Source organism: Nestor notabilis, unplaced genomic scaffold, assembly GCF_000696875.1.
Source record: "Nestor notabilis isolate BGI_N333 unplaced genomic scaffold, ASM69687v1 scaffold4576, whole genome shotgun sequence".
NCBI classification, from domain to species: Eukaryota; Metazoa; Chordata; class Aves; order Psittaciformes; family Psittacidae; genus Nestor; species Nestor notabilis.
The window spans coordinates 20,757-34,722 of record NW_009934107.1 but is presented as its reverse complement, the minus strand read 5'-3'; the positions used below and the strand labels follow the sequence as shown (position 1 = coordinate 34,722).

Here is a 13,966-nt window from a genome sequence, read left to right as displayed (position 1 = left end):
AGCTCTGCAGAATTCAACCTGGCAATTCTTGGGTCTGCCAAGAGAAAGGAAGCTCTCTTGACCTAGAACATACCTGAAGTAAAGATTTGGAGGAGCTGTTTGTGTGTTGTCCTGTCAGTAAGCCTGTGTTGCATGTGTTCAGATCCTTATTCTCTCTCTACAGTTTATGTGGGTAACCAAATTTCAGGGCTGTTGGAAAGGATGTGTTTTGTGTTGGATTTTACTTGGAAGCCAGAATTCTGATAACAAAATAAATTCATTTTTGCCCGGTTCTGATTTTGAGTTGGAAATATTTCATCTAAAAATGCTCCATAATGGCCGCTCTGAGACAGTTGATTTGCAGGGTGATCTTCTGTTAGAATTTTGCTAAAGAATATAATTAATGTCTTTTGTAGCCTGCATCAAATTACCTGCATTTCAATTTTGTTTTGAAGTTAAGAGCTATTTTCTCATAGAATCGCTTTAAAGCACTAGACATGTCCCCTTGGTCACACTGTAACTTGTGTGTCTCGTATTATAGCAGAAATTGTTCTGAATGTTTGAGCTGTCAGCTGTTTGTCTTAGGCCGTGCTTATACGCATGAAATCCAAGTTCGCAGAAGAGTAAGGCTGGCCAAACTGTCAGTATTTTAGTGTTATTATTGGAAAGATCAGACAACCAGTGCTTTTTTGTATTACTCTGCCACAATGTAATCAGTCAAAGCCCACTTCTTCATCATATCTACACAGCCAGCATGGATACTACTGGTCTGCTGATTCAGGATTTACACTGTGAAGACCAAGTTGTTTGAGCTCAGAATGTTTTGCTAAAGGTGAATATCTTCTATCATACTTAAAATCTTACTATTAAAATCAAAACCATAGAATTGCAATAAAAATTTATATCCTAGGTATGCACAAAGTACCCAGGACCTAATTAAAATAATGCTATAAAACGAAAGGTATTTTGTTTTCCCTTTGTATGAAGTGAGAGGATCTTGGAACAACCAAAATGCTCCCTGGTTTGGTGGGTTGAGTTAGCTATTACAAAGACATAAAAAAAGTCAGATAAATCTGAAGAGTTTTGTTCATGATGTTGCAGAAAGAAAAGACTGTACTTCCATTTTAGAAGTCTTCACAGTTGTAACAATCTTTTATCAACATTGAAGTTTTATAAAGATGGATTTTCTATCTTCTATAGAGGCCTCCTTCAGCAAGAAAGCCCTGCAGTCAGTGATCTATACAACCCCCACGTTTTTCAGGCGTTTAGTCTTAAGGGCTGGAAGTTTGGACTTTGTTTCCCCTTAATGTTCACTTCTCATTATTTTCCATGAGCCACAGAGATGTGGGAGATGTTTGACTGTAAAATGGACAATTTCTTACCTGATAACTTTTCTTGAACATAACATCAGTATCTTCTTCAATTTTACTCCCTATAATTTAGCAGCCAAGAAGCATGTGAGCTTTGTCCATTCTTTTTTGTAGACTGCTTAGCCAGTGCACATAGCTTACCTGATAGGTAGTAGAGTGCTTCTATCAATCTATAGTCTTGAAAGGTTGGTGCAGCATTGAATGGCTCTTCTAAGGCACAGCTGAAGAGAAAGGTACTTTGTGGTGCTGAGCTGTCTCTGGAATTGTAAAGAAGTGGGAAGAATCTGATGCCCCAGGAATAATAAGAGATACAGCCGGGAGGAAAAAGTACTGGCAAGAAATTGTCAGTGCTTTAATGGGTTCTTTTAACTAATAGTTTGCACACACTGGTGTTTTCAGAATTACTATCTCCTTCAGAGCAGTGTATTTAACATTAGAATTAGTTGCACTGTAAGGATGATTGCTTGATTTGGCACTTTCCATCTGCACTGCCTATTTTGTGTGTTAGTTATTTTCTTTATTGTTAAAGAATCAGATATATAACAAAAAAAACCCAAACCAAAAAACAGCTTAAACCAGTTATTACCTACAGTCTTATTTGGACTTTATAATTGTCTTGTTTTGACATTGCTAGCAAATACAATTTTTTTAGCCAAGCTTTTAGTATTGTAAGTTAAAATTCCTCAATAACCTTTTGGTTTTGGAAGATGCTGTCTGTTGTGGCTTCCACTAACATTCTTGTGCTTTTAGCGATTTTTAAAATGTATCAGTTTCACACATATGAAATTCTACCCTAATAGACAACAGCAAAGTCACTTAATTGAGATTACTGAATACATTATAATTACAGTATCTTTATGCACAGCATGTATGTTACATACTGAGTTTTGTAACTTACAAGAAGTACAGAAGTCTGCATGTGTTAGACCATGTGCCATAGCAGAGTGGGCACTTGGAAGACTTGAGTTCTGGTCTTTGGTGATACTGTGATATTTGGGAGATCATAAAAACAGATGCAGTATTTCAGATTAAAGGTCTGTATAGGTGTTATGTTGTCTCTCTAGTGTTTAATATAGACAATTACTTCATCTTTTCATACTGTCCTCTTCTGTAAAAGTAGCACAATTACAGATACACAGTACGTGATTTAGGCATCACCTGAATAGACACTAGATTTGAGGTAGTTTTAAATACATTATATTCTCAAAATAGCCTAAGTAATAGCTACAGTATTGATCTTTTAATGCATTTAATACCTTGAATGTCTTTTCTGACTTGCTTGAGGGAGGATCATATTGTTGAAGAATATAGCTGTCATTATGGCAACCTTGAAATTACTACTGCATAGCAAATGCAAAACAATCCACCAAGACCCACCTGATGTGGAAAGAAAAAATAAAAGATGCATTGCATACCAATTCTACACAAATTTCATATGTAAATTCCCATCATTACATAATTATTCTCAGTACTGATTATTGCTTGCTTTACAGTGTTTTTTAAAAAGCTCCTCAGTTCTTAGGTCATCTGGTATGTGTTAGTGTTCTTAAAAATTAATGAGCTGTATAAGTGGTTTGTTGTATAAAAATGAATGAAATTAAAGTAAGTTGATCCTTGAAGTTAGGTATTGTTTTAGTGGATGGCATTGTCTAGCTTATAATTTCTGCTTGTCATTGTCTGGATATCTAGCATTCTAAGGTTGTGTAACTGAGCAAATGTAATTCCAAGTCAATGGTTTTGCATGGGTCTGTATGAAAAGAAAACTCTGTATTTTTTTTTTTTTTTTTTTCCTGGCTGTTTACTCATGGATTTGATAAGCTAAGATTCAAGTGTAGTGTTTTGAAAAAGATGCAGACATCACATGAAACTGTAGAGTTGTGCAGGAGACGGATTCAGGTAAAAATGTCTTGAAATATAGTCTGTTATGCAACCTGAATTTGTCTGAAGCCCCAGTTGTTAGCTGTTGTTGTATTCATTTAATTTTCAGTATTTAACTCTTAACTGTGATATCTCTCTGTAAAAATTACTTTGTTCCTAATGTTTAAAATCTGTTTCCAGGCTGCAAGCTGCTATATAAACAAGACTTTGCAAGACGGTTAGGACTGAGATGTGTTACTTGTAATTACTGCTCACAGCTGTGCAAAAAGGGAGCAACTAAGGAACTTGATGGTGTAGTGAGAGATTTCTGCAGTGAAGAGTGCTGTAAAAAATTTCAGGACTGGTACTACAAGGCAAGTAACTCAGAATTTTTGACAAGAGCTCCACAGTTAAAAAACCCAACGCTGCACATGTGAGGATATCTCAAGGACTGTGCAGTAAATATGGCTTACTTCAGCAAACCATTTGCTGTACAATAAGCAAATTTATTAACTTTATCATTTGAGTTTTCTTAGATCTTAGAGCAGCCTTTCTATCAGCTGATTTTATTAATTCGTTTGGCAAGGAAGTCTTGAGTTACAGAAAACCAAGAAACTACTATGTATATTTGTTACTTCACAATTCCATTTTTTTCCCTCTCAATACCATATTTTTCTTGTCAGAACTTCTTAAATATGTTTTCAGAATGTTGAAAGCACTGTTAATAGCAGCTGGATGATACCTTGAGTTGACTGACGATAAACTAGATTAGTACAGTTTTTCTTGTTCCTGTTTTTGCCTCCTTTTTTGCTTTTTCCCTTCTCTCACAGTTTGAACTGCAGAGGCTTTCATCATTATTTTCCAGTGGAAAGGATGCCAAAGGGAAAAGCAAGACCAAATGGATTTGTAATAAAAGTTCTAATGAAACAGATGACATTTGTTTCTGTATCTCTGGGAGCTTAACTACCTTGTGAAGCACAACCAGCAAAGAGTTCATGTTAAGAGGTTTTCTGTTTTCATGATTTGAAATAAAGGTGAAATAGGACTGGGTTTAACCTGCGATTACTACCATGGATCAAATACTTGATCTCTGATGTGAACATCCTGGAAAGCTACATTGATAATATCAAAACAAGAACTACATTTGTGGATGCAATTGCAAAAAAAGACAGTACAAAATTCATCATCTTACCAAAACTCTGTACACAACCTAGGCAGTAAAAAGCTTGAAATATTAGAGGGCTTGATACAAGTCCTGTAATTTGAGATGATCTGCCTACCATAAAAGAACTGAATCTGAAGACATATCTGATACTTTGGAATGGCTGGTTCCAGAAATGTTACAGCCAAACATTGTGAAGTCTTTATTCTGAATAATGTATGTAGGGTCCTGTTAGATACTCCAGAGACGAAACTACTGAAGACCAGAATGTGTTTCTTCTGTCTCCTGTGAAAATAGGGTGGTGAAGCTTGGCTGCAAAGTTCTTAAACTTACTAAAATGTTAACTATAATATTCAACCTATATGCCTTAAAACTTGGGATACAGGGTGAAATTTATCCCTGCATAAAGTGCCTTCTTATAGAGAACTTCATAAAGCTTTGATGTGCCTTAGAAATCTCTTGGTTCAGCAAAGATTGTAGTCTGGGGATGTGCATACTAAACTACTTTCATGTACATACACTTCTAGAGAAGCTTGTGCTCTCATTCAGGTTTGAGAACCACTTGAAAACTCTGGCTTCAGGTTATCCTAAGTTAATTGGCCCATTAAGTCTGCTTAAATGCTGTTGATGCTGTGGCACAGGAAAGTTAGACATGATGCCATGAAAAGGCAATTTAATCTAAATAGTCTTTCTGGTAACTAGTGATTTTGGTGCTTTTGATGATACTGAAGTGTTAGGTATTTTTACATTTGCTAGTGGAAATAGTGTTACATGATGGTGAATTGTTGATTGTACTTTTTTCTTTTCAAGTATTACTTTAATCCTTTGCCTAATTCAGTTCTGGTTATAGAAGTTTGGGATTTATTACATGAGGAAGACATGTACTAGGTTTTAGGAAATTGTATGTTTTGCTGAAGTTTTTTTCTTTGCATCCTTGCTGATAACTTCTTTCTGTTTTATAAAAGTCACTCCAGATATCTTTGATTTGGAAGTACAGTGTTAGCTGATGTTCTTACCTAGCCATAGATAGATAATGATTAAAGTATAGGAAGACAGAATAGATATGGACCCCTTCCTGAAGATGTACTTCATTTGCTGTTTTGTCTGTTAGCATCTTAAAAGCATAGTCACGTATGTATGAGCTTTGTCTCATTTATGTCCAGTCTTACTTTGGAGTTTCAGTGAATGTATACATGAAGAGTAATAACCTAGTAATGTTTTAACACCACCATTGTGTTCATTAAACAAGTGTTTGTTTCCATCTTCTTTGTCTACTTTTTTTATGGACACATTTTTCTCATGTAGTATTATCTGGAAAACATCTTCACTTTTAAAAATAATTATTATGAGAGAACGGCCCTGAATGGCAAAATTCTCTTCTCAAAAAGCCAGAAGAAGGTAGCAGTGGTAGAAGCATAACAGACTGTTAACTTAGAAGTATTAGAAGCATATCAAACTTATCTAGAAGTGTTCTTCAAACCTAATATGAGGAATCAAAATGTAAAAGAAATACTTCAGTTCTAATCACCTGTTGGGTGACAGCTACAGTTACCGGTTGGTGCCAGTTTCTGAGGAAGTTTCTACTCTATGGTGTCCATGCACCTCTAAGACAAGCTTAAATTTTTGGTGTCTTGAGGTTAGCTCCCTAAGCTGTTAGAGCTCCTCCTGTAAACTTCAACTGCATGCCATGGTTTGGATGTTAATTTGGAAAATGCCTGGGAAAATTCAATATAAATATTTCAGTGACCTGATCATAGAATCATAGAATAGTTTGGGTTGGAAAGGACCTTAAGATCATCTAGTTCCAACCCCCCAGCCATGAGCAGGGACACCACACACTAAAATATGTCACCCAAGGCTCTGTCCAGCCTGGCCTTGAACACCTCCAGGGTTGGAGCATTCACAACTTCCTTGGGCAATGTATTCCAGTGCCTCACCAACCTCACTGTGAAGAACTTCTTCCTTATATCTAACCTAAACTTCCCCTGTTTCAGTTTAAAGCCATTACCCCTCGTCCTACCACTAGAGTCCCTAATGAAGAGTCCCTCCCCCGCATCCTTGTAGGCCCCCTTCAGATATTGGAAGGCTGCTATAAGGTCTCCACGCAGCCTTCTCTTTTCCAGGCTCAACAGCCCCACCTTTCTCAGCCTGTCTGCCTGATGTTTGGCAGTTTCAATCATTTAATGTTACTTACACTAGAGTATTGAAAGGACCTTGAAAAAAGAGTATGCAGTTCTGAGAACAGCACAGAAATATGTTTCTTGAAATATATGTTGTGAAATTTTGCGGAAAATACTGCAGCTGAAGTGCACTTACAGGTTATTCAAGGCTGCAGTGGAATATTGTTTAGACTGAGCATATACAGTGATGACTGTATTCAGTGGGGAGGTCAGGTGTCTTCTGCAAAGACTAAGTAAGAGGTAGGGAACTACAGTCTGAAGCACAGAAAAATTATTGTGGGTGGTGTGCTTAGATAGCAGTGATTGTCAGCAGTAGTAAAATTTGAAACAATGGACCCAGAATTAATCTAAATGGTAAAGGCAGCAAGACAACCTTGTAGAATTTCTCTTGTCCAAATTTTGTTGTTGTATAGTTAGGCATCTCAATTACAATAGGTGCTGTTTCAGAACAGTTGATTATGTTTCTCTTACAATCACTCATTCTCTGGAACTATCTCTTATTTTCTATTTATTATGGATTGAACTCAGATAAGATGATGTCAAATTAATAGCAGTCCAACCCACTGGAGAATGTTTACGAGCAGATCATTGGAAGATTAAAAATGTAAATGAACCCCCCATGTAGAAACATTAATGTTTGTCCCAAACTTGGCTTAAAAAAGTGATTTACTCTAATTACCATGCCCATTAGAGCATGTTCAAGTTGTATCTGGGAAGATAATTGGACCAAAAAGCAGTCACGAGTCTCAAAGGAGTTATGTGCAGCTGGAGTACATAGATTATAGATGGACTTCTTGGAAGCACGGAGGTAGAAGATTTGAAGGCAGGTATTCTGGAGATTCATTTAACATGCAGTGTTACCAGCCTGACTGAAAACAAATGGAAAGGGGAAGGAAGGAAAAGGCAGAAGGTCACACTTTTGCTTTCAGTCAATTTCATGGTCAGGGAAGTGGGGAGAACAAGTAGGTAGTAGGAGGTGCAGTGCATGGGAGAATGTATAGTATTAACTGCAAGCACGATTATGGAAATAGTAGAATTACAGAGTAGCAAATGTAGGGATGAGAAGTGAAGCATCTTTATAAAGGAATCTTGGGCTTGCTAAGGAATAGTAATTGCAATGTAGAAGTAAGCCAAGTGGTTTGGTTTTGGTTGAATTTTTTTTTTTTTCACCTAAATGCTTTATAGCAGCCCCGGAAAGACAATGAAGACAATGATACTCTCATTCAAAGGCATAAACAAAAGAGCAGAACCAAGAGAGGGAGAAACAGTTGCAAGAAGGCTGGAGGTGCTGCCTTTAACAAGATTTGTCACCTTTTTCTTTCTTTGAAGGAGATAAAACATTGAGCAGGAAGTGATGCTTTAATAGTTGAGCAGTGTGCATCAGTTCAGAATAGATGGGCTTTTCTGTGCGTGGGTCAGCTGTCAGTCTTAGGTGGGCTTGAGCTTTAAAAATAGGAGGAATTGTACAGATTATTTTTTTATTATTATTATTATTTTCCTACTGGCATTTCATCCTTTTGGTGGCTTTGGAAAGACATGTTTACATTAAGGGTGTGAACTCACAGTTTTCCTGAGCTGATAAATCTAGGCTATTTTGGCAATGCTCCATACTTCCCCACTCCCAAGAATGCATCTTACTTGCTCTTTTGTCCCACTGAGAACATCTCTGCTGGAAAATGAACTGTGGATCAGCATCAGCAGACGGTTAAAGTGACAAATGTAACAGAAATTGAGGAAGGATGGGAGTGATGCAGTGCTGACCTTGTGTGGCCTGCAGATACATTATCACTACTGCTGACAGAGGAGGAGTGAAGACAGTACCTGTCCTTCCAGGGCACCCGATGCTTAGTATGAGGGGATCCTGAAGCCACAGCTTTAATTGCTCCCATTTTAAAGACAGTTATACTGTTAGACTTGAGTCTCTCCATACATCATCTTAAATATTTGAAAACTGTAACTGAGAGCTGAATTTCCGATGTTGCTGAAGGGTGGTGGTGCTGGGCTGTCCAAGTACAGAGAAAAAACTTCATGCTTAGTTACCTTGTAAATTTGAATTAATTGGCCTGTTTGTACTTTTCTTGGAGTCATGAGAACTATAGTTGGACTTTTTTTTTTCCTGAGCTGTCAGAGCCTTGTGCATAACTGCAATGTTGTGTATGGTTTTACGTATTAATGTTTTATGTTGCATATTATCATAACTTCCCTCTTCCTCTCCTGGCTATATTATTAGGTTGACTTATTTTGGAATCCTGAGCATCCATAAAGCTTTTATTTTTTTAAGGACTACTTTAGTATGGAGGTTGCAAGCAATATCAGGGGGAGCAGTAGTGCAAACAATTCTCTATTTACTTGAGCATCTGAAATTCTGGCTACTGCTGTTCAGATGACAGTTTATAGCATTGCTGATTAAACTCAGTGGAATCTGGAGGAAAAAAACACAATGTCTGTCCTAGTGATGCCTCGTGAAATTATCACGTAGCCTGGTGAAAGATACATTACTTTTCTGAATCCCTAGCTAAACATTAAAAAACAAAGGTTTGAGTTTCAGGTTACATGCTAGCTAGATTTTGTGGAAACCTCTTTAGTTTGAGAGCTGTTGTTGTTTATAAGTCATAGAAAAACTTCGATGAACAAAGTAATTGGTATCTAAAATTGTTGTCAAACTACTAAAACAATGAAAATATGAAAGTTACTGAGGGGCTGATTCGATACCTAGAGAAGTGATTCCATATGTGACTTACAAAAAACCCCAAAACTTGGGGGGAGACCAACTCTACTCATTCTCAGTTCAAGAAAGTCATTGAGAAGTCTCAGTCATTTTCTGCTGTTTTGCAGAATGCTTCAGGGGAATTAATTAAAATTGATGCATAAAATTATTTTTTTGCTGACTGTCTAGAAGTGAGCAATATTTAAAGGCTTAATAAAGACTTAGTGAAACAAAGCAGGTTCATTCTGGGAGTTAACACCCAGCAAACAGTTGAAAATGAAATGCTAGATATGTCTCTATACAGAGATTAGAAGGTAGGGTAGCTATGATAGAGCCTAGAGGAGTGAGACTTAACTGTGTAGCAGTAATGTTTCTTCAGTATTCTTAAAACCATAACCTTTTAAGATGTAGAAATAATTTTTTTTCCAAGGTTCATTTAAAAATGTCAAAATCTTCCTTTCATTAAGGCTGCACGATGTGACTGTTGTAAGTCTCAAGGAACTCTCAAAGAGAAAGTGCAGTGGCGCGGTGAAATGAAACACTTCTGTGATCAGCACTGTTTGCTCCGTTTCTACTGTCAACAAAACGAACCAAATCTGGCAACCCAAAAAGGACCTGAGAATTTACACTACGGTATGTGCTGCTTTATGGCTCCTAAATGGCAAACAAGATGTTTCCTTTAAATGAAAAATTCAAAGCTGTATGTTGTTTATTTGTTGTAGTAAACTGTATTAGAGATTATCCTTTTCATCATCAGAGGCATCGTGGAGCTGTTTGGTATTTTTTGTCTTAACTCTTTATTATCTTGCTTTTTTGAGACCTGAAACATTGTCAGGTAATCAGACAGTTTTGTAATAACATAAAAAAAAAAATCTTCTTTGTAGCTTAAGCATAATTTTAGTGTTGTATCGTCATGGGGACAGAACATGTTTTCCTCTTTCATTGTGCTCTGGTTTGTCATTACTTGCTCTGTGGAAACACTTCTTTTCAAAATGTGTTTTGGTCACAGGGAGCTGATAAATTCACTAGGAATGAAAAAAATATATGGACTTAAAAGCAAATAAATGAAAACTAAATAAACTAAATGGAATAAAAATATCTATAGAAGAGGAATACACTGCTTTTTTTTTTTCCTTTTTGCTTTTTTTTCTTGCTGGCAATAGGTACTGTGTAAATTTGCTGATGGAGGCTGGATGCATGTTTACATGGTTTAAATGGCAAGTCAGGCAAAGTTCAAGTAAATCAATTTTTAATTAATGTAATTATAGCAACACAACTTCTTTGGCCATTTTTATATTTGAATGTTTTAATATTTACTTTTCTGAAAGAGGCTATATTCACATCTGGATGGAGCATTGATTTAGCTTTTGCCTTTGGGTAAGGTTCAGTGCTGGAGCAGTGAGGTGCCTGTGAATGAGAAGTCTTGTGTGCAGTTCTCATCTGCGATACAGTACTAATCAGTGCAGTTAATGTTATCCTGATGATGGATGTTGTCAGAGTTGCTTACTGAAATTTGCTTTGATTCTCAAAAAGGGAAAAAATGTCTAAAAATGTTTTCTTATATTTTTAGATCAGGGCTGTCAAACCCCCAGAACAAAAATAACAGTAAGTACATCTATTTAATATATACAAAATATAATTAGATGTATTTAAAATGTGAGATCCTGGTGGCTTAAAGGGATGCTAATAAAAACAAAAAAAATTAGTATCTTTGAATGATACTTAGATAAACTTTCAGAGTTATTTAGTCAGTAGTTGAAATTAAATATTTAAATGCTCATGCTTTGTCTTTCCAGTGTCTTCTGGGAAACCAAATCATCAGCTGTGTATTTTACATCTATAGTGCATGAAAGTGTTGCTTAGAAGTTAATCCACAAACTATATGTATCTTATTCGCATGTTTAGACTGATCAGGTGTATATAATTGAGTGTAGAAAAGGAAGAATATTTCACTGGTCGATTAGGATATTATGGTTGTATTTTGGCTTTGATAGGCTGAAAATAAAGCTTCAGAACTTAAATTATAATTCCCAAGAGTAGAATAATTAGTGCTCAAGGTTTGATTGACTTTGCTGCAGGTGACAGTAGGGAAGTGTAACTCTTTGCAGGATGGGGTGGTGTTCGTCAGTGGAGCAGCAGCCTTCATTCTGAGTTTCAGTTTTCTTCAGCTTGTCAGAAGTATTTTTTTATTAGCTTAGTGGATTTCTTTTTTAAACTTAGGTTCATTTTGATTTTGATGGAACTTAGAACTGTCTCTTTTTCCATGAAAAAATTGGCTCAACCTTTTAATCCAACTAGGTTTTGTAAGGTAGATCTTAGATTTAATTGAAAGTATTTTGATGTCATTATAAAATACATCAATGAAAACCACAGGAAGTAAGATTGCTTATGTAACTGAAGACATCAGATAAGCTAAACTGTCATGCCAAAAATATCAGTATTTTATGGTTAATGATGTTAATTCAGTCCATAAACTTCTACAGATAATACAAAAGCAATGTGTGATACAATATTACATATTTTAGAAAGTGTAAGTTTACTGCTGTTCTTATGACTTGACTTTCTGTATTTAAAACAATATGTGGGGCTAATCTTAATACGTATGACCAAATAAAAGTAGTCTGTTTCTTCAGACAGGTTCTAAAACATGTGCTAGGTGACTAACAACATGTCTGGGACAAGAGAGTTTTTAGCAGTTGACTGTAAGGATTCAATTTGAGCATTATTGGATGTTCCAAAGTATTTGTTGTCACTGTCGTAGAGCCAGCAGGGGGAGCTCGAAGTTTGTGCTTTAGGAATTTAAATGTTCAGAGGTATTTTAGTTAGAATTACTTTTTTTTTTTTTAATGCAATCTTTGGATGGTAGCATAGTTCAAGAAGGTTAGACCTTGAGCCAGCAGTCTGTTATGCTAGAGTCAATTCTCTTTACAGCTAAAATTATTTTGTAACTTATAAACCAGCTTAAGTTGCACTTGCGTTTAAACAAGAATGTTAAAAAGAGTATCTTAAATTAGAAAAAATAAAATAAAAAAAACCCAAAATGCTAACCCTAACTGAGCAAAATACAACTGTGTTGCATTCCTGGCAGTGGCAGCTCTTTTACTAGAAGCATACAGTAGGTTGCAATTAAAGAATAACAGTTGGTGCTGTTATGTTGTGCTTCCTGTTCAGTATCTCACAGAGGAAAAGTATCAAATGATACATTAAATCAAGAATTTGTGTTGAAATCAGTGTGGTGCAAGAGCACAATTTCTTTTATTTGCCTGTCCATAGGGCTCAGCACCACCACCTTCTCCAACACCTAACAGAGAAATGAAGAACAAGGCAGTTCTTTGCAAGCCTTTGACAATGACGAAAGCCACATACTGTAAACCTCATATGCAGACAAAATCTTGTCAGACAGGTAACTCTTGGAATTGTACTAGAACTACTCATTTCTTCACTGCAGATTTTTTCAGTCTGTCTTGGAACATACTGCAAATATTCTAATTTTTTTTTTCCTAAACTGCAGGTGTAAAATATATTTAAGTACCTGGCAGTGTTTGCCTTTTTCTTTTTTCTTTTAATAGAAGATGATTGGAAAAAAGAGTATATCCCAGTGCCTATTCCTGTACCTGTGTATGTTCCTGTGCCTATGAACATGTATAGTCAGAAGGTTCCTGTTCCTACAACAGTTCCTGTTCCTGTAAGTAAGATTTCAGCATCACTTTTAAATTCTCATCCATTCACATGCGTGTGAGGGACGACTTTGTATTGTTGGCTGTTCTCATTCTGGTCCATCTAAACCACTGCAGGATGCTGCATCACTCTTTATTGAAAAAGCATTAGAAATCTGACAGTGGCACTTAATGTCCTGATTGTTCTTTAAGACCTATCTGCCTCCTGCTGATGAACTTTTTAGGAACAATTCTGAATAATAGTTTAGAGTTTGTTAAATAAACATTAAACAGCAAGATTCATTCTGGTACCAGGGAAACTGAAAGATTGTCTTGAGGAGAGATGGAAGAGTGGGATAAACAGAAGGAAGAAAAGTGAAAAAAACTTAAGCTTGTGCCAGCAAAACAAAATAACACTTAAGTGAAATTTGTAACCACTTACGTGCCAAATCTCATCCAAATGGTGGAAAAAACCACCTGAATTCTTATAATTCTGTGTTTCACAAGGAAGCCCCTAAAAAAGGATGCTGATTTGTCCAAAATGTTAATCTGAATTTATGGTCAGACAGCTTTGAAGCTCCAGAGTCTCTTCTGTTCTTATTCTAACCCAGTATATTTTGTAATATTAATTTTTTCTATATCCTTTCCTGCTTTCCCTTCTGTTCTCAATTATTTATGTTGATTTTTCTTAACCTGTTAATATTTTTTTGTTTGTTAGACCACACTGAGGTGATATGTTTTTTATCTGTATCAATTCTGTCCTTTAGAAGAAGGGTAGATAGTTTGCTTCTGTGTTGACTGCTGTAGATGCTTTGTTGCAGCAGTTTTTCTTTTTTTAATTATGTTTTCCTCCCTGTCTGCATAGGTGCCAGTTCCAGTTTTCTTGTCCACTACTCTGGATAGCAGTGAGAAAATCCTAGCAGCAATTGAAGAGCTGAGGGGGAAAGTGCCCTCAAATCCTCTAGAAACTGAGCTACTGAACTTGCCAGAGATAGTGCCTGAACATGATGGAAAAGCTGAAGCTTCTGATTTGGCCAGTGAGTTTCATGCTGAGT

At 36.2% G+C, this 13,966-nt stretch overlaps 1 protein-coding gene across 1 annotated transcript in view; it reads left to right on the top strand.

Annotated features, from left to right (window-relative positions):
• ZMYM2 (zinc finger, MYM-type 2) overlaps positions 1–13,966 on the top strand; it is a 62,843-nt gene that overhangs the window by 35,510 nt on the left and 13,367 nt on the right. Inside the window, exons 9-14 of the mRNA XM_010017156.1 lie at positions 3,408–3,580; positions 9,723–9,888; positions 10,826–10,860; positions 12,529–12,658; positions 12,825–12,940; positions 13,777–13,948. Of these exons, the coding sequence (XP_010015458.1) occupies positions 3,408–3,580; positions 9,723–9,888; positions 10,826–10,860; positions 12,529–12,658; positions 12,825–12,940; positions 13,777–13,948 (792 nt within the window). The remainder of the gene's footprint in view (positions 1–3,407; positions 3,581–9,722; positions 9,889–10,825; positions 10,861–12,528; positions 12,659–12,824; positions 12,941–13,776; positions 13,949–13,966) is intronic.